General features: G+C 38.2%; 1 protein-coding gene across 3 annotated transcripts in view; it reads right to left on the bottom strand.

Moving 5' to 3' along the window:
- LOC140211113 (contactin-4-like) overlaps window positions 1–22,332 on the bottom strand; it is a 2,284,382-nt gene that overhangs the window by 147,677 nt on the left and 2,114,373 nt on the right. For all 3 annotated transcript variants that reach the window (XM_072280600.1, XM_072280598.1, XM_072280599.1), the window contains one exon: window positions 6,004–6,162. In XM_072280600.1, the coding sequence (XP_072136701.1) occupies window positions 6,004–6,162 (159 nt within the window). The remainder of the gene's footprint in view (window positions 1–6,003; window positions 6,163–22,332) is intronic.

Below are 22,332 nucleotides of genomic sequence, written 5' to 3' on the forward strand. Positions count from 1 at the left end.
TTCTTCATGCATTACCCAGCTTCCCGTTAAAAGCAATAATGATATTTGCCTTAACTATTCTGTGTGGTAGAAAATTCCAAACCCAAACAATAAATATTTCTCTTGAGTTCTTAGATTTAATAACATATAACAACTACAGCACAGAAACAGACCATCTCGGCCCTTCCAATCCATGCCGAATGCTTACTCTCACCTAGTCCCACTGACCTGCACTCAGCCCATAACCCTTCATTCCTTTCCTGTCCATATACCTATCCAATTTAACTTTAAGTGACAATATCGAACCTGCCTCAACCACTTCTTCTGGAAGCTCGTTCCACACAGCTACCACTCTCTGAGTAAAGAAGTTCCCCCTCATGTTACCCCTAAACCTTTGCCCTTTAACTCTCAACTCACGTCCTCTTGTTTGAATCTCCCCCACTCTCAATGGAAAAAGCCTATCCACGTCAACCCTATCTATCCCCCTCATAATTTTAAATACCTCTATCAAGTCCCCCTTCAACCTTCTGCGCTCCAAAGAATAAAGAACCAATTTGTTCAATCTTTCTCTGTAACTTAGGTGATGAAACTCAGGTAACATTCTAGTAAATCTTCTCTGCACTCTTTCTATTTTGTAGACATCTTTCCTATAATTCAGTGACCAGAAATGTACACAATACTCCAAATTTGGTTTTACCGATGCCTTGTACAATTTTAACATTACATCCCAACTCCTATACTCAATGCTCTGATTATAAAGGCCAGCATACCAAAAGCTTTCTTCACCACCCTATCGGCATGAGATTCCACCTTCAGGGAACTATGCACCATTATTCCTAGATTCCTCTGTTCTACTGCATTCTTTAATGCCCTACCATTTACCATGTATGTCCTATTTTGATTAGTCCTACCAAAATATAGCATCTCACATTTATCAGCATTACACTCCATCTGCCATCTTTCAGCCCACTCTTCTAACTGGCCTAAATCTCTCTGCAAGCTTTGAAAACCTACTTCATTATTCACAACTCCACCTATCTTAATATCATCTGCATACCTACTAACCCAATCTACCACCCCTTCATCCAGATCATTAATGTATATGACAAACAACATTGGACCCAGTACAGATCCCTGAGGCACACCACTGTAGGCTTATTCAGAAAGTCAGAAGGCATGGGATCCAGGGAAGTTTAGCCAGGTGGATTCAGAATTGGCTTGCCTGCAGAAGGCAGAGGGTCGTGGTGGAGGGAGTACATTCAGATTGGAGGATTGTGACTAGTGGTGTCCCACAAGGATCTGTTCTGGGACCTCTACTTTTCGTGATTTTTATTAACGACCTGGATGTGGGGGTAGAAGGGTGGGTTGGCAAGTTTGCAGATGACACAAAGGTTGGTGGTGTTGTAGATAGTGTAGAGGATTGTCGAAGATTGCAGAGAGACATTGATAGGATGCAGAAGTGGGCTGAGAAGTGGCAGATGGAGTTCAACCCGGAGAAGTGTGAGGTGGTACACTTTGGAAGGACAAACTCCAAGACAGAGTACAAAGTAAATGGCAGGATACTTGGTAGTGTGGAGGAGCAGAGGGATCTCGGGGTACGTGTCCACAGATCCCTGAAAGTTGCCTCACAGGTGGATAGGGTAGTTAAGAAAGCTTATGGGGTGTTAGCTTTCATTAGGCGAGGGATAGTGTTTAAGACCCGCGATGTCACACTTGGAGTATTGGTCCAAATTCTGGTCGCCTCACTATAGGAAGGATGTGGAAGCATTGGAAAGGGTATAGAGGAGATTTACCAGGATGCTGCCTGGTTTAAAGAGTATGGATTATGATCAGAGATTAAGGGAGCTAGGGCTTTACTCTTTGGAGAGAAGGAGGATGAAAGGAGACATGATGGAGGTGTACAAGATGATCAGAGGAATAGATAGAGTGGATAGCCAGCACCTCTTCCCCAGGGCACAACTGTTCAATATAAGAGGACATGGCTTTAAGGTAAGGGGTGGGAAGTTCAAGGGGGATATTAGAGGAAGGTTTTTTTACTCAGAGAGTGGTTGGTGCGTGGAATGCACTGCCTGAGTCAGTGGTGGAGGCAGATACACTAGTGAAGTTTAAGAGACTACTAGACAGGTATTTGGAGAAATTTAAGGTGGGAGGTTATATGGGAGGCAGGGTTTGAGGGTCGGCACAACATTGTGGGCCGAAGGGCCTGTACTGTGCTGTACTATTCTATGTTCTATGTTCTAGTCACCGGCCTCCAATCTGACAAACAGTTATCCACCACTACTCTCTGGCGTCTCCCATCCAGCTGCTGCTGAATCCATTTTACTACTTCAATATTAAAACCTAACGATTGAACCTTCCTAAATAACCTTCCATGTGGAACCTTGTCAAAGGTCTTACTGAAGTCCATATCGCTTTACTCTTGTTAACTTTCCTGGTAACCTCTTCAAAAAATTCAATAAGATCTGTCAAACATGACTTTCCATGCACAGAGCCATGTTGACTGTTCCTAATCAGACTCTGTCTATCCAGATGATTATATATAACATCTCTAAGAATACTTTCCATCAATATACCCACCACTGACGTCAAACTCACAGGTCGATAATTGCTAGGTTTACTCTTAGAACCCTTATTAAACAATGGAACAACATGAGCAAAACGCCAATCCTCCGGCACCATCCCCGTTTCTAATGACATTTGAAATACTTTTGTCAGAGCCCCTGCTATTTCCACACTAACTTCCCTCAAGGTCCTAGGGAATATCCTCTCAGGACACAGAGACTTATTCATATTTATATTCCTTAAAAGCACCAGTGCTTGCTTGTTTTTAATCATCATAGTTTCCATAACTTCCCTATCTGTTTCTCTTACCTTACACAATTCAATATTCTTCTCCTTAGTGAATACCGAAGAAAATAAATTGCTTAAAATCTCCCCCATCACTTTTGGCTCCACACATAGCTGTCCACTCTGATTCTCTAAGGGACCAATTTTATCCCTCACTATCCTTTTACTATTAATATAACTGTAGAAACCCTTTGGATTTATTTTCACCTTACTTGCCAAAGCAACTTCATATCTTCTTTCAGCTTTTCTAATTTCTTTCTTAAGATTCTTTTTACATTCTTTATATTCCTCGAGCACCTCATTTACTCCATGCTGCCTATATTTATTGTAGATATCTCTCTTTTTCCGAACCAAGTTTCCAATATCCAATGAAAACCATGGCTCTCTCAAACTTTTAACTTTTCCTTTCAACCTAACAGGAACATTAAGATTCTGTACCCTCAAAATTTCACCTTTAAATGACCTCCATTTCTCTATTACATCCGTCCCATAAAACAAATTGCCCCAATTCACTCCTTCTAAATCCTTTTGCATTTCCTCAAAGTTAGCCTTTCTCCAATTAAAAATTTCAACCCTGGTTCCGGGCCTATCCTTCTCCATAATTATATTGAAACTAATGGCATTGTGATCACTGGACCCGACGTGCTCCCCAACACAAACCTCTGTCACCTGACCTATCTCATTCCCTAACAGGAAATCCAACGCTGCCCCTTCTCTAGTTGGTACCTTTATTTATTGCTGCAAAAAACTATCCTGCACACATTTTACAAACTCCAAACCATCCAGCACTTTTACAGTATGGGCTTCCCAGTCTATGTGTGGAAAATTAAAATCTCCCACCATCACAACCTTGTGCTTACTACAAATATATGCTATCTCCTTACAAATTTGCTCCTCCAATTCTCGCTCCCCATTTGGTGGTCTATAATACACCCGTATAAGTGTTACTACACCTTTCCCATTCCTCAGTTCCACCCAAGTAGCCTCCCTGGATGAGCCCTCTAATCTACCCTGCCAGAGCACCACTGTAATATTTTCTCTGACAAGCAATGCAACACTTCCCCCTCTTGTCCCTCCTATTCTATCACACCTGAAGCAATGAAATCCAGGAATATTTAGTTGCCAATTACACCCCTCCTGCAACCATGTTTCACTAATAGCTACAACGTCATACTTCCAGGTATCAATCCATGCTCTAAGCTCATCCACCTTTCTTACAATGCTCCTAGCATTAAAATAAATGCATTACAGAAATTTTTCACCTCTTACTCTCTGTTTATCACTAACAATGAGTACCTTCCAGATATGTTATGGATAGATATTCCATGTATAATTTCATTCTTTCTCTCTTAATGCTCTCACTAAAATGCTGATTCTGTTCCAGATGAACAATCACTCTCCAGTAAAAATTATTCAGATGTATTTATAAGTTATTGTTTCACAAGCAATATGACAGTCAGGTTGAACTCTGTCCTTGGGCCAGTTTCCACAAATATTAATTCCTGATGTGAAGGACAGGGTATCATTCTGTTGTGATCAGAAGTGAAATTAACTTTGTTGCTCATGTGTTAGAACCAAGTCTGTCAATGATTCTTTTACTTCTGATCCATAAGAAGCCACAATAATATACTGTTCCTATCACTATATGAGGTAAATGATCACATTATTCTTAAAGATATTTTATTCAAGATTATCTGTGCAAAGTTTCAATGAGAATTATCCATGATCTTGACTCTTCTATTTTAATTTTCTTCGATTTCCTCATGCTTCTGATTGTGCCCTTTCACTGGAATGAAAGAGAAATTGGAAAGGTGGATTGAAAGAGTCACCCAGCTTCTCAACACTGTGATACTGCATGATACTTTCTGAAAGCTACAGATTAAGACAACAATTTTTATTTCAGTACAAGTCAAGTCAAAAACAAATTTAAACTCAAATTATTCCTACCTTCTGCCCCAATAAAAAGCTTTCCATTGTTCTTTTATCACCTCATCACATTTGCATGCCTATGCTTTTACTTAAAATGTACAACTTTTTGGAAGGTCATTGACCTGAAATACCTTGTCTACTAGATGCTGCTTTATCTCGAACTTCCTTGTGGCACAGAAACTTAATTGACCCCTTATGTCTAGGCCTGCTCTCACAGCAATTCCATTCCCTACTGTAAACTAGTCTCTCACACATGTCCTGAACAATTTCCTGATAATTTTCCATCAGGGATACCATTTGCAGCAATCAATTTATGAAACTGTATTGGGGTTATGAGAAGAAACCTGAACATTCAGGGGAGCCTGTGCAAATGTACTAACTCTACATGTAAATCACTGGAGGTCAGAATCACACCCTGATCACTAAACCAGAGTGCTCTGTTTCCTACAGTGCTACTGTGTCACCCATCGCCATTTTATATTACCTCTTATTAAACCAGAACATTCCTGGCAACCATGTTTCTGGTTATGCAGAGATCAGAATGTTCTGTTATACTGAAAACTAATGTTACACTATTAGTTGAGAACTAAAGCCAAACTGGCAGAAGCTAATTTTCAAAGCCATTGTAATAGGGAATGCAGATGAACCATGCTCCTTCTAAGCCTGCAGTTACATAGGAAAGAACCGTGCAGGCAATCTGACATACTGCTCAAGTTGAGCTCAAGAGCATTCAATATTACCTTGAGCTGAAGGGCTAGAAAGCCTTCATATCAGTTTTTTGCTAACTAAGTGTCTCAGATCTTTATTACAAAGACACAAAAAGTAAACTTATTTTAACATAATTTTGCTTAATTATAATGATTTCTCTTTAAGCATATAATCCTATCAATATTGAGATAGATTGATTAATATAATGCTGCAGACGACTTAAGACATCAATACAGTAATATCTGCATTGGGAATATTACTTGAAAATGAGCCAAATAGAATAGAACATAGAACATAGAATGCTAGAACTTTTTGAAAAGTGAAGGCCAAAATTATCCAGATCTATGACTTGATAAATGTTTAAAAATGAATATTGAGTAAAAATTTCAATATTATTCATCATAGTAATGTGAAAGTCAAATGTTATCACATGGTGCATCTGAGATATGTGTCCAATATTATTGGAAAAATAGGCATGCAATGTAAGATAAATCTAGTTTTAATATTTATAATTTTTTTTCATATTATTGCAGCATTTACCTGTTTTAAGAGTTTGCCAACCCACTGAAAAGGGAGTCCTTGCCTGTACAGTGTACATTGAGATTGGGCTGTGGTTGTCAATGCCAGGAGTCCAAGAGAGTTGAGCTGTGGTATCTGTAATTTCCTCCACTATGACACTCCCTGGTGGACCTGGTGGAACTGTAAGAAGGACACACAACATGTAAGAAAATGTCACATGATGGAAAACAGGACATCAATTGTTTAAAACAAAGCACATTAGGTAAAAGCCACATCTTTGTTAACAGCAGACTGCAGGAGACCACAGGTTTCGATAAGAAACAGCTGCTTTGATTTTTCCAGACAAAAGAGAAAAAAAAAACTTTGAGCTACAGGAACAATGAAGGGTAAATCTAAACAGATGTGGGGTGAGCTGTCTTTTGATCTTATTACAGACTTTAAAAAAACATCATTTTCTGCACAGCAATGTGCATAAATAATAAAAATCAGATGTTTCCCTCAACCTTGCTTTGGTCAGTATTTGAGGCAGTTATGTCAATGTTGGAAGCATCTAAATCACATTATTCATTCAATAGTGCATGCCATTATGCACAGGATTCAGAAAATGTAGGAGAGGAAATTCTGCACTGCCTGCGTATGATATCTATTTAAAGCAAAGTTAGAGTTTGCACTTGCACACTGGCGATGTTGCTGTGTGATTGTAAGATTGATAGAAACAATTACACTCTCAAGAAGGCACGGTAGAATCCAATGTATATTAAAAGTACTACTGAGATCTTGAGGAAAATACGTCTTAAAAGAATGTTTGAAGGATGAGATTTCTTCGCAATTATATTTAATTAACAGAATTGTTAGAAGCATGAAGTGAATGGAAAGTAAGTGATAGCGGCAAAAATAGCACAAGGAAAACTCACTGGCCTTCCCCACCTCTCACACTTGCCCTCAGTTTTGTCCTCTTGAAATAGAGAAGCTATCTTGTTTCCCAAATCCAAGGGATCTCTTCTTGTGAAAAGACAGATGTCAATCAATACTGATTTTAAATAATATTGTGAGGAAATAAACAGGCCTGGATTCATTACCTCACATGAACGAACATTTGTTTCAGCAATATTACATTGTATGAAGTGCACTTAATTATGACATAAATACAGTGGATTCCAATTAATTGGGACACATCAGGACCAGTATATTTTGGCCCAATTAAGTGGCTGCTCAGCTAGCCGAAGTTTCATAGAAGCACTTAGAAAAGTATAAAAAAAGACAAACTACTGTCTGAGTAAAAAATTATGTATTTAAATGAAATACAGAACAATTTAGAACATTATCTATACTATTACAGTACTGTAAAACTGTGTATTAATTCCTAATAAATAGTTTGTTGGTTTAGGGCATTTCCACTCTCTTGACCTCAAGAAGTCTGGGTCCAATTCTATGAGTCATCATCACAACTGGGGCTTTCCTTAGTTGCAGTGGATGACCATGACTTTTCTGTGCCTTATCATGCCATTTGTTCTCCACAAAGCATCCTTGGATCTCACTGTAGATCTCATCTGCATGCTAGGACAGGCATGCCCCTATCTCATTAAAGAATAAGGCACGCTGGCTACCCACACCTGGTTTAGCCCGCCTATCAAGCGGTGTGCTGGGGTGCGCCTGCAGTCATGTGCAAGCAACTCTTTGGAGCTATAGGTGATAGCTAAGGGCACATTACCATGTCCTCTTAATTAACTGTAAATGAACAAAATCAGTGCATGCATCTAGTGTAGATAATGGACTACCTTCATACAAATTTCGACGAGTGCTCCTCCACATCTTCACTTACATTGCAACATTCAAGATGATTGTCAATAACATCAAATTCTTTATTGTTCCTAACGTGTTGAAGTACTGTTTCTGTGCTTGAAACTGCAGTGAGCAAAACGGTTCTTTCTGAATTGTCTTACTGCTTATTTCTTGCAACTATCAGTGATAAAAATCACAGTTTTTTTAAAAACAGAAGCACAAGCAACTAACAATTTGAAAACTGTTCGTTCTACGCATGGTGTAGTGTCAAACAGCCACAAAGTTCATGCATCTGACTCTATTTAAAACCTGTTCGACAACAGTCTGTTGTCCCAATTAAGCAGCATATTGTCCTATTGTCCCAAATAAATTAAGGGATCCAGGCTGTTTTATTGATTAGTTTTTGAGTTGTCCCAAATAAGCAGCTGCCCTGATTAACTGATGGCCCAGTTAACTGGAATTTGTAGATCTACCAAACCATGGTCTTACCATGTAATAACCCACAATAATTCTCACCAACTTATGAATGTTGGCTTTGTATAATCTCATTTCCTCTCTTATTCAAACAATAATTACACTCCCCTAAATTCTACATTTGAGTGGATGTATGCAATGCACAGGCAGTAAATCTCTTGGAAAAACAGCTGTGGTTATTAACAGACTGCTGGAAACAAAGGGATCATGTTATATATTGAACATATTTATACAAAAGTCAATTGAGAAGTGTTACTTCATAACTAATGCAGTTTTCAGCATTGCAACCTTGAAACATTAAGAAAATAAAATAAGGAAAGAAAATGTTAATCCAGAGAAATGTTTAAACAATTCATTTAAGAGGCAGAAGAAGAAATTTTAATTTTAAAAATGGATGCGAAGTAGAAATCCAAAAGAAATCATTTACTGTACATACTGTATGTTTTAAGCACAACTGAGGCTTGATTTGAAACTGTTGTATTACACCCAATAAGCAGGTCATAGTTTTAATGCTTGTCTCAATAAGAAACTGCAGCATGCAGTAGCTCTAAAGTTTATTTTAATGTGTCTTTCGAAGACAAATTTGTGGGAAGTTGTCTTGAGGGGTTTTCAACCTGAAACATTGATTTAAAATTCGCTCTTTTGAGATACTGCCTGACCTGCTGAGAACTTTCTTTTCTGTTTTTATTTGAAGTGTCCTGTAGACACTTGATTTTCATTAAAACTAAGTACAGTGAACTTACACTGTAAAAAGCCAAGATCTGCAGAAGTAACATTTTGCTAGCCACAAAGATAAATATTTGAGTTAACCCATCCTGGCTGGATCTCTGAATCAAAATGATGACACTTGTTTGAAAGATGCACAGTATGAACATACAGTAGGTGCAAGAAAAGTAAGATACTGGAGGCATGGTATTTGATAGCTTTAACATCCTTATCTTGTTCTTGATGGTTTTTACTCTTCTTCTATAGACATATTGATAACTATCATCTCCTGTTTAAAAATAAATTAAGTAGAAATTAACAGATCTTCACTGAATTGGTTTCGTGAAAACCTGAAGGAAAACCTGAAAGGACAGGCAGAAATGTTGACTTCTATTGAACTACTTCTGTTATGGCGAAAGATTGAGAGAAATGTCTTTGGAAATTCAACCCATTGATTTATTATCAATTGTACAAGAAATTCAGATATTTATAATGCTATCTTAAAAAGGATTTTAAAAAGTGAAATGCATATTGTGTTGTTATTACAAATTCAATCACACTTTGGAGAGCATCTTCAAAATATTCAAAAGAAATGTCTTAATCTGCTCAGAAAGATAATGTACAAATTGGTATAACTATTAAGTATTACTGAATTTTGAATTAAGACCATTAACTTGAAGCTCAACTCTTCGTAAATTAGTTTTCACCAGTGGGAAAGTCTCAAATAAGGGGATATTGTTTCAAGATAAAGGGCTAGTCATTTAAAACAATGGTGTATAGAAATCTCTTCTCTCAGAAGGTATGAATTTCTTGAAATGTCAGCCACAGAGGGTGATGGAGGCAAGATGAATGGAAGTATGTGAGATGGAGAAAGATAATTATTTGAAAGATTGAGGAGGTGAGAGTTATTGTGAACATGGAACATGACAGCACAGTACAGGACCTTCAGCCCACTATTTTCTGTTGACCTTTTAACCTATTCTAAAATCAATCTAACCCTTCACTCCCACATAACACTTCATTTTTCTATCATACATGTGTCAATTTAAGAATTTGTTAAATGCCCCTAGTGTATCTGCCTTTATCACTGCCCCCAGCAGGGTGTTCGTCTCAACCCACCAGTCTGTGTAAAAAAAACTTACCTTTGGTATATCTCCTATACTTTCCTCCAATCAGCTTAAAATCTTCCCCTCTCATAAATTTTCATTTCAAAACTATGAAAATGTCTCCGACTGTCCACTTGAGCTATTCCTCTTAGCGTCTTGTACAACCTACAAAAAAGGAGTTCAAGCCAACATAGATTTCCATGAACATATGGAATGGTGAATTATGCCTGAGGGCCTAGTGGCTATTCCTGCTCCTATTTTCCTTTGTTATTTTATTGTATCTTTATTCATTTTAGGTGCCTTTTCTTTTGCAAATTTCGATCTCTTATTTTTTGAGTGATAATTTATCTCTACTTGTCCACAAAGTTGAAGCCCATGGAGTTAGAGTGACAATGTTAGAGTGAGTACAAAATTGGTGAAAGGTCAGGAGAAAATAAGATGAATGTTTGCTTTTCCGATCAGATGGAGTAGCCCTGTTCTCCAGTCCCTGTACCAAGTCATCCTTGAGGCCACGACTCATATATCATTAACCCTTTCTAAATGAATGATCACGATTGGAATAAATGCAAACCAAAGATTGCCTTGACTTCCTGAAAGATTTATTTGCAATATTTTCTAAATATTTAAAACTAACTTTAATTGTTGATCCATCAGTCCAACAAAGTGAAATATGATGTAATCTTTGTTTTCTTTGATACAAAGTGAACATTTTCTAATCATTTTTATTTGATTTGTAACCAAAACTACTCATTCAGCAAAAGTCAAACCTATATCTTCTATTGTGAATCAAAGATTATTTGGGTTTGATTTATTTAATTTAGTCTGAATGCTTCATGTGAGTCCTCATATTTAGTTAAATCTGAGATCTATCATGGGAACAGATTACCAGGCAAGTAGAGAGAAAAAAATAAATCTTGTGCAGAAATATTGATGCTTGGGAAGGTCGATTCCATTAAGGCACAAAGTAGAGAAGAAATGCTTTAGATGATACTGAGAACCTCAAGTACTACTTAAGTGTGGAACCACACAAATCAACCACAAGCCCATGCTGTTGGCCACTTCTGTTTCTTGGTGGGGTGTGTGTGTTTCTAATGTTGGCCTCATTATCACTCTCAGAACCCACAAAACAGGAGTGAGTTAAGTTACCACTGATCCTGATGGTCTGCCTCAGAAGAATAAGGCTTATTCTTCATTCTTATGGCACTCTGGAATGCTATCAATGGTGAAGAACTTACAACACAGATATCTGAAATATGTCTGAGATTCTCAAACACACCAGGCACTAATCTGAGAAAGAAACAGCTTAAGTCAGTAGTGAATGAAGACTAACACCGTCTTTCTCTATATTTTTTCATTATGTTCTGGAGAGTAACAATGTGCACAGTAATAACAAATAAATCATGAATATCACCATCCTAAAGATTTGGTAGGAGAAGAATAACTTCCTTTCAAAACAAAGCAGATACATTATCACCAATAATACCTTAGCTGCATCAAAAACTGATGGGCAGAGGTTACTTTGGCAAGCTTCATACAGAGCCAGGCAAAGGTGACCTTGTACAGAAATAAATTGAACCACCTCCCCTTGATATTAACATCCTGTGGGGTGTGAGTCGGTCACACCAAGCCCAACCATATAAATGCTTTGATCCCAACAAAAAGTTAGATACTAGGCATTTTGCAGTGAAATACTCACAACAAATTCAGGAAAAAATTAAAGGGCTTAATCCAATGATCTGAAGAAAAATGGCTTGTGAGATAGTTAATACATTGGTTTTAATTTGTTAAAGATTTAAGGAGCACTGCATTAGATTGCAAAATGGCTCATGTAACTTCTTGATTCAAAAAGGAGACAAAAAGCATAAAACCATAAGCCAATTAATAGGAGGAAAGTCAGATAGAAGAAGCATATTATCTTATCCCAAATCATATCATGAGATATTGAAGTACAAACAATATCTCATAACATTCTGTGGAAAGTTTTTAACTCTTCAAGCAAAAAATATGACAATTCAGATAAATCTAGCATTAGTGTTCTTATATCCCAAATCATAATTTTAGACATGTACAATATTGGTTTTTCACAAAGCATTACAGAATCTATAGAGTATCTTCTTTTTTTCTTTCCTCATAAAATTAGATAATCTTTAGATGTTAGTGCACACTGTGGAATAGTTTCCTAAAATGGGTTTGGGTTGTTTGGTTTGGAAAGTTTCAAAATACATTTATAAAACACACATGAGTTCTTTTATGTAAGGGTGAGGGGAGAATGCAATTCTTATTATGAATGTTTGTGTTATTTGGTATTGGCTGCTGAATATAAATGAAAAATGAAGAGTTGCTTCTAAGACAGACTGTGAAAAGGATAAAATAGTAAGGTTAAAGGAGCTTGAGAGAAGCTATTAAAAGGTGCAGACCAATACTGTAAAAATTGGTTGAGAGTTCACAGACATATTGAGAAGACCTGTGCACCTTATGATGCAGTATGCATGAGAAAAGAGGCAAGATCTTCAGCCAAATTTTGAGATGCAAATATCTGGCTTTGAAACTTCCCAACATCTGGGTCAGATGAGGGTGGAGACAGAGTCCCTTGAAACCATGCTGCCAACAAGCTGCAAAGGAGTTGATGAAAACAATGAAATCTTACAGACACCAAACCAAGAAGGAAAGAATATAGTTTGCAAGCAGATGCTGAAAAAGGATTGGAGTACATATGCATGATTACAGTAGAAGCTAAAATATTATGAGCAGTAATATTTCAAGAAAATTAAATCCAGTTATCTTGAAATACTTATTAGAGGGAATTACTTTTGATGCACGATACTTTTTTTTAAGACCAAGGTCTTGACCAGACAATAATTTGCCGAGGTCCACACCCTGATGGGAGTATTAAGAAGTGAGATTATTGCAATTGTGTGATGTACTGTGCTTCTGAAATAGAAGAATTCATTGTCACAGACAGCTATGGTAGCTAAGTCAGTGGGTGATAGGTAAGTTGAGTAGTAAAGTTTACTGGGAGAAGGTAGAAGAATGGAGTTGAGAAGGAAAATAAAAGAGCCATGATCAAATGGTGGAACAGAATGACGTAATTATGCTTCTGTGTCTTACAGTCTTATGGTCTACTATGTAGTTCTTTGGTGCTTTCATCAGGAAATGAATTTCAAGAGGGTTATGGCTACGAAGGCAATACGAGGGGTGATTGATAAGTTCATGGCCTAAGGTAGAAGGAGTCAATTTTAGAAAACCTAGCACATTTATTTTTCCTACATTTACCCACTTAGTCCAGCAGTCGTGAAGCATACTGAACCCTTCTTTGCAGAAGTCGGCATCTTGGACCTCCAGAAGTGGTCCACAACAGGAGTGATTGATGAGTTCGTGGCCTAAGGTAGAAGGAGATGAGTTATTAACTTCAAACTTTCTGCATTTTCACTTAAAGAGTTGAACTGCACAGGCATGTAACGAGAGCTGTATAACTCATCTCCTTCTACCTTAGGCCACAAACTTATCAATCACCCCTGTTGTGGACCACCTGGAGATCCAAGATGCTCTCGTTACATGCACGTGCAGTTCAACCCTTTGAATGATAATGCAAAAAGTTCAAAGTTGATAACTCATCTCCTTCTACCTTAGGCCAACCAAACTTATTAATCCCCCCTGCTGTGGACCACTTCTACAAAGAAGGGATCCGTATGCTCCACAACTGGTGGACTAAATGTGTACATGTAGGAGGGGACTATGTTGAAAAATAAATTTGCTAGGTTTCCTAAAACTGACTCCTTCTACCTTAGTCCATGAACTTAACAATCACCCCTCGTAACTCTAAATTTCCAAAATAAGTGCCAAAGATGGCCCTTGACAGCAATTTATTGACTGCAGTCCCGCAATGGACGTCTCATAGAATTCAGTGAAGCAGAGGAAAGCAGTAGTTTGAAAATCTACTTATTGAGGCAGTGCAAAGGTAGGTTTCAGGTTACTTGTTTTACATGGTTTCTAATTTGAAGTGCAACAAAATTTTCAATTTTTAAATATTTTATTACTTTTTAAAAATACTCCAACAGGTTTATAATTTTCGATAGCTTTCAATTTTGTTCACAAGTAGCCAAGGCAGCTGACAGGTATAACAGAGACCTGAGACAACTTGGTGGACCAAGCTGGTGCTGATCACCAGGTTACAGAGAATCCAGAGAGGAGGGTACATGTGCCTTGTCCTTCCAGGAACATCTCGGCCATTGAAAAGAGTCTCAAAACTAAAGTACTGAAGGAACTCAGCAGGTCAGGCAGCAACTGTTGAGTCAGAGGAATAGTCGACATGTTAATCCTGATACGGGATCTCAAACCAAAATGTTGATTATACCTTTGCCTCTACAGATGCTGCCTGATTCATGGTGTAACTCCATCAGTTTGATTTTTGCACCAGATTACAACATCTGCAGTCTTTTGCATCTTCAAAATCTCACAGACATGGTGCAAAAAACAGTAGCAGTTTTAAAGTATTTTACAATGATACTAATTACTAAAGAATCAATGATTCAGTTGGAGAATGTTTGAGACAGAGCAACATGGGAAGGAGGGCTGAATCATGTAAGCATATTTGGAATAAGCAACACACATCGAAATTGTTTGCATTCACTTATGCATGCATGGCAATGCTGAAATAGCAAGGTTTTTCATAACTCAGTGACAACAATAACTCATACTGTTTACACTAATACTACACAAAACCAAAGGAAGATCTGTGGTAAGGTTTCGTATGGTGATGTTAACACCACTCTGATTTAAAATTGCTGATTATGATGGCGTGTGAAGATGGAATATAGCACTGAAGTGTGCTTGGCAAGTTGCTGGGATGCATCTTGTAGTCAATAAATACTGCAGCGACAGCATGTTAATACAATTATTTTTCCTCTTTTCACTTCAAAGACTTGGCTTAAAATTAACCTAAAATCTCTTCCCGTAATTATTAACATAAGAATGTATGTCCCTCTTTGACCTTCTTTCAAATGTTATTTTCTTTTTGTATTGCCAAGATAACTGTGATTTGACAGATCTACTTACCATTCAGTGAAGTAATTGGATACAATATAATAAATGTTAAAATATTTAAGAAGCAACCGGATAAGCATGTGAATTGCTAAGGCACAGTAGGTAAATGGGAATGATATCAATAAGTCCTTGATAAGATCATAAGGTATAGGAGCAGAATTTGACCATTTGGCCCATCGAGTTTGCTCCACCATTTCATCATAGCTGATCCAATTTTCCTCTCAGCCCCAGTCTCCTGCCTTTTCCCCGTATCCCGTCATGCCCTGACCAATCAAGAATCTGTCAACTTCTGCCTTAAATGTACATAAAGACTTGGCCTCCACAGCTGCCTGTGGCAAAGAATTCCATAGATTCACCACTCTCTGGCTAAAGAAATTCCACATCACCTCCATTCTAAAAGGACGGCTCTCTATTCTGAGGCTGTGTCCTCTGATCTTAGACTCTCCTCCCACAGGAAACAGCCTTTGCACATCTATTCTATTAAGGCCTTTCACCATTTGATAGGTTTCAATGAGGTCACCCCTCATTCTTCTGAGTTCTAGTGAATACAGGCCCAGGGCCATCAAATGCTCTTCATATAACACTGATGACCGATACAGACCTGGCTAGCTGAAGGGCCTGTTTTTGTGCTTCATGGTTCTTTGATTTTGTATAAAAGATGAATGAGTTACTTGTCTTAGAAAACATACATTCAGACTGACATCTTTTTCAAAATCGAGTAGGTACATGTGATGACTTTCTTCATCTCTCTCAGTGATGCACCAGCTTTGGCTTTCATGGTACTTAATGGTTGAGTACAATTAAGATCACACAAACTATTCACTATTGTACACAGTCAGCTTCTTCATCTGTGTGGTTTCTCATAAAATATTTTGGATTTAGTTTGTGTTTAACTTGCAGGGATAAATATTATTATGTATACATTAAGCTAAAACCAAATCTGAATTCATTTAAAAAACCATGAAATTGAAATAAACACAAGAGATTTTGCAGATGCTGGAAATCTTGAGCAACACACATAAAAACACTGGGGGAACTCAGTAGGTCAGGCAGCATCAAGGGAGGAGAATAAGCAGTTGATGTTTTAGGCCAAGACACTTCATTAGGACATGCTGACTATCTATTCTCCTTTGTCGATGCTGCCAGACCTGCTGAGTTCCTCCAGCAACATCAAATTGGAACATTCTTGCTTTAAGAAATCTTTAACATGGTATGCTACTCTTTAAAATCATTAAGACCTAACCCACTTTTACTAGTTGAGCAACTGATCAGTCATTCATTTAGTTCCCTTCTAGGAATTTATTTAATTCCCTTGCATGGACATGGAGATGTATGAGAAAGGAGAAAAGAAGTGGTCAAAAACAAGTGTAAGATGAGGGAATAACACATTCTGTTCCATGGAAGACTCTCTCACCATCCACCTTGCCCTTACCCCAACAAGGGAGAATAGCAATTGCCCCAATGAGTGGTTGTGAGTGACCCCATATCTTTCCAATCAAAAGCAACATTGGATCTTTAGATCAGGGAGTCTGTGAATTGCAAGTAGCATTTCATAGACAGAATAATCTTTACAGTGGACTGCTGCTCTTTTTATTCAATACAATTACAGAGGTTGTTTTGTGAACATGTAATAAAAAATGTTCCAGGTTCATTTTAATTCATGTATAGTTCACTACTTACTCAATTTATTGTGAGTTATTTGCAAAAGTTCTAAGTTATCAGCTTTGACCCAATTGCATTTCTTAAATTGAAACAAGTCTTGTATAGTGAAGATGTCCTTGGAGTACCAAATTGTGTTTGGAGAGGTATTAGGAAGACTTGTGCAGGAATTCAGTTGGCTGAAGGACATGACTTTAACATGAATGACCACAAAAATACTGCAATAGTGGTGAAAACACTTTTGATATCAATTCTTGGCACTTGCCTAACTAAGTTCCTGAAAAATCCTCATTCAAGAATGGGAGTAGAGATAAACACAGATCTAAGATCTTTAGACAGGGTGCAGAAGAGATTTACTAAAATAATTCCAGGAATGATGAGTTTTAGGAATGGCGTGAGATGATATAAGTTCAGAATCAGAATCAGGTTTATCATCTCTTGCATACAGTATGTTGTGAAATTTGTTGTTTTGTGGCAAAAATCAATATAGATTACAAGTAATAAATAAATAAATAGCACACAGTAGGAATAGTGAGAGTGTGTTGATGGACTGTTCAGAAATCTGTTAGTGGAGGGGAAGAAGCTGATCCTAAAACTTTGAGCATGCGACTTCAGGTTCCTGTATCTACTCCCTGATGGTAGCAATGAGACAAGATCATGTTCTCGATGGCAGGGATGCTTAATGATGGTTGCCACCTTCTTAAGTCACTGCTTTCTGAAGATGTCCTCGATGGTGGGAAGGTGGTGCCCGTGATGGAGCTGACTGAGTCATCAACCATTGTAGCCTCTTTTGATCCTGCACAATGGAGCCTCCATACCAGACAGCTGAGTTTACAGCCCTCTGCAACTTCATTTGATTCTATGCATTGCAACCTCTATTTCAGGCAGCAATGCAACCAGTTATTTTTCCTTATAAAATAAGCCTCAGCCACTGGCAACACATATGAGGAAATAGCAAGCATTATGCTCATTATTTAAATGGAAAGAAAATCAGTGGAGCAGATCCGTAATTTCCCAATAGTCTACCTGGCAAAAATTAAACTTATTAATGTTTTCCTTCATGCAAGTGTTGGACAACTTTTATTTTATAGTTATGATAATATGCAGCCTACTACGGTGTTTAAAAAGCACCAACTCTGAAGAAAGTACAGGCTGTTGGGAAAATGAACAGTTTAGCAAATAAACAGTTGAGGTTTAGTGTAAACTTTGCAACTGAATTGATAGCAATGGGAGTAGCTTTGCATCTGTAAATACTTCAAAGTATGATTTAGAAGAACATTAGGCACCCAATTAAAGTTATATGGACTAAAATGAACTATCAGCAAACAAAATAGATGCCTCTCCCTGTAATGGTGCAAAGTAAGATAATATCCAAAGCTAGTGGCTAGATAATGTGAGTATTTACTAAATTTTAGCTCATAAGGAATCTGGTCCTGCCATTCATGCACCTATCCAAATATCCAAGTTGGTTTATGATATTATGATCACACTGGTGAAACACAGCAACATCTTACTGGCAGCAGATAAAACACACACACACACAAAATGTTGGAGGAACTCAGCAGTAAAGAGTAAAGAGACCCTGATAAAGGGTCTCAGCCAGAAACATCAACTGTTTACTCTTTTCCATAGATGCTGCCTGGCCTACTGAGTTCCTCCAGCGTTTTGTGTGTGTTGCTTGGATTTCCAGCATCTGCAGATATTCTAGTGTTTGAACAAATCTGCAAACTACTGTATAAATCACATTTTTGCTGGACAACCATCACTGCAATCAATAGCCTGTGACTTCCCTTTCAAGGTTGAACTTTTGAACTGCCTGTATGATCTGGCATTTTGACGGTGTGAACAGAAGTCTCGAAGGTGAAGGACATTTGCAGTGTGCCGTGTACAGCACAGATTGGGTTAAGGTGAGGAAGAGTCATGGTGACAGGGCTCAGGCCTGAAAGCGGTGAACGAGCTGATATTTGGCTGATTTAAGCACCAGGCCAGATTGGAAAGGTCAGGTATGAGCTGAATCATGGTGGTAGAGCCCAGGGCCAAGAATGTGTCGATGCAGCACAGCCTAGATCCATTAGCGAGGAATGAGCTGATGTTTGGCTGATATAAGCGCCAGGCCTGAATAAATTGGCCAGGGTGTTGGGTCTAGAGGCAAAGAATGGGTTGGTGTTCAGCTGCTCGATGAGGTTTACTAGTCTCTGAATTGAACTGAGGATGCTAGCCTGTGACTAACGGGCTCCCAGAGTAGCTGCAGCTATAACTGGCTTCATGGCTGTGACCTCACTTTTGTGGACTTTGGTTCTGAATGTTATTTGCTTACTTTTTATTGTTTGCATGATTTGTTCTTTTTTTTGTGCATTGAGTGTTTGGCCATCTTCTTTTTTAATGGGTTCTGTTGGGTTTCTTATTTTCTGTGGATGCCTGTAAGGGGACAAATCTCAAGGTTGAATATAGCATACATATTTTGATAATAAATGCACTTTGGACTTAAATGTTGAAATCGACCCCAAATCCACCATATGCACTGGCAGCTCATTCTCAACACCATCTCAGTAAAGACGTTCCCCCTCATGTTCCCGTTAAACATTTCACCTTTCAACCTGAACTCATGACCTCTAGTTGCAGTCTCACCCAACCTCACTGGAAAAAGCCTGCTTGCATATATCTTATTTATACCCCTCATACTTTTGTATCCACCTATCAAGTCACCTCTCAGTCTTCGAGGGAACATAGTCCTAACCTGATCAACATTTCTCTATAACTCAGATATGCAAGTCCTGGTGACATCCTTGTAAATTTTCTCTGCACTCTTTCAATTTTCCATCTTATTTACATCTTTCCAGTAACTAGGTGACCATAACTACACAATACTCCAAATTAGCCCTGACCAAAGTCTTAGAGAATTTCAAATTCTGTACTCAATACATTGGTTTATGTGCCAAACAATTTCTTTATGACGCTATCCATCTGTGACACTACTTTCAAGGAATTATGGATCTGTAATCCCAGATCCCTCTGCCCTACTGCACCTCTCAGTGCTCTACCACTCACCATGTAAGACCAACCCTGGTTGGTCCTACCACAGTGTAACACCTCACACTTGTCTGCATCAATTTCCATCTGCATTTTTCCAGCTGGTCCAGATTCACTGCAAGTTTTGATAGTCTTCTTACTGTCCACTACACTATCAATTTTGGTATTATCCACAAATTTTCTGATCCAGTTTACCACATTATCATCTAGATCATTGAAATAGAGTAGATTACAAACAGCAATGGGCCCACCACCAATCCCTGCAGCACATCACTAGTCACAGGTCTCTCGTCAGAGAGGCAACCATCTACTACCACTCTCTGACTTCATCTGTGAAGCCGATGTCTAATCCAGTGTACTACCTCATCTTGAATGCCAGGTGACTGAACTTTCTTGATCAACCTTCCATTCAGGACCTTATCCAAGGCCTTGCTGAAATCTATGTAGACAACATCCATGACATTGCTTTCATCATCTTTCCTGGTAACTTTCTCAAAAAACTCTATAAGATTGGTTAGACACAACCTACCATGCACAAAGTCATGTTGACTATCCCTAACACTCCCTCTGGATCCAAATACTTATATATCCGTCCCTTAAAACGCCTTCCAATAACTTTCCCGCTACTGAAGTCATGCTCACCAGCCTATAATGTCTTAGCTTATTCTTAGAGCCTTTCTGAAACAGTGGAACAACATTTGCTATCCTCCAGTCCTCTGGCACCTCACCCCTGGCTAAAGGATTTCAAAGGATTTTTAAAATACTATCTGTGCTTGGCCCCCGTAATTTCTGTACTAGCCTCACACAGTCTGAGGGAACACCTTGTCAGGCTATGGGGATTGATCCACCCTAATTTGCCTCAAGGCAACAAACACCTCCCCCTCTGTAATCTGTATAGGGTCCATGACCTCGCTGCTGCTTTGCCTCACTTCTGTAGACTCTGTGTCTGTCTCCCGAGTAAATATAGATGCAAAAATTCCATTTAAGGTCTCCCCCATTTCTTTTGGCTCCATGCATAAATTACCACTTTGATCTACCTGAGGACCAATTCTGTTCCTTGCTACCCTTTGTTTTTAACACATTTGTACAAGCCCTTTGGATTCTCTTTCATCTTGTCTGCTAGAGCAACCTCATGCTTTCTTTTAGTCCTCCTGATTTCCATCTTAAGTGTTCTCTTGCATTTCTTATATTCCTCAAGTACCTCATTTTTTCCTAACTGCCCATACCTACTATGCACCTCCTTCTTTTTCTTTACCATGGCTTCAATATATCTTGAAAACTAAAGTTCCCTATACTTGTTATCCTTTCCTTTTACTCTGACAGGAACATACAAATTTATTTCTGAAGGCTTCCCATTTACCAAGTACACCTTTGCCAGAAAATAACCTATTCCAATCTACATCTACCAGATCTTTCCTTATACCATCAAATTAGAATCTAAACACAGGGACCAGACCTATCCCTTTCCATTATTAGCTTAAAGCTAATTACATCATGATCACTAGATGCAAAGCGTTCCCCTACATAAACTTTGCCTGTTTACTCTTTTCTATCGATGCTACTTGGCCTGCTGAGTTCTTCAACATTTTATGTGTGGAGCATTCCACTATCCTGCCTATCATCCCCACTGCTCTAACTGTGCAAAAAGAAAGAAAGACAGAAAAATTAAATGAAGAAATCTACCTACAGCCTTCCTTCACCTTGCTGAAGCATCTATGACTTAAAGCCTGATCTCCCCACTCATACAATGGCTGATCCCTCTTTGGCCATTCTGCTTAACTTCTCTTCATTGGTCCTTGCTAAGTGCCTGATTATACATAATCCAATGTCTCCTCGGGAACTGTGTCGTGTAGAATGTCCTGACTACCTCCGCTCATTTCTTTGCACTCTCTCTCTACTGCTACACAATCTAATATTTCTTCACGAAATGTGGCATGCAGAATGTTCGAATTCTTCCCACTTGCTTCTTCTGAAACTTTTTAAGATTCTTCATCAGTCTGTTTTTTGAAGTCACTTATCTCCAGTTTACGTACTTTTCAATTTCAAGCTCCATAAATGTTTGGGAGAAAAAAATAACTACTCTGATTAATTGTTTTTTTTACCTGTTTGGTTATTTAACTGTGTTGAATGGATTTCCTCAGCAGTTCAGCACTTGCAAGTCTAGCATACTTAACATCTCTCAATTTCACTATTTCCATATACATAAGTCACCTGATTTTCAAAACAAATGTAATCAGGCTGTTTCCTGGTAGAAACAATTTACTTGAGTGTAAAATGTTTCAAATTCTTTTGCAGTAATTGAAAGGCAAAATCCTCCTGGGTGTAATTGCATTCCAAAGTGTATTTTCTTTTGTTTGAATAATTTTCATTTTAATCAAGGGAAGTTGCTTTTAACAGTATAGTCTTAATTGTAGGCCATTGCTAATTATTTTCTGTGTGCAATGCGTATAGTCTGTCTACTGTCGTGCATTGTATTGCAGTTAAACTGTTGCAATCTTTATTTATACACACATGCTTTGAATCATATTTGACTATTTTACTCAGAACATGC

The sequence above is a fragment of the Mobula birostris genome, chromosome 16, assembly GCF_030028105.1.
Source record: "Mobula birostris isolate sMobBir1 chromosome 16, sMobBir1.hap1, whole genome shotgun sequence".
Taxonomy (NCBI): domain Eukaryota; kingdom Metazoa; phylum Chordata; class Chondrichthyes; order Myliobatiformes; family Myliobatidae; genus Mobula; species Mobula birostris.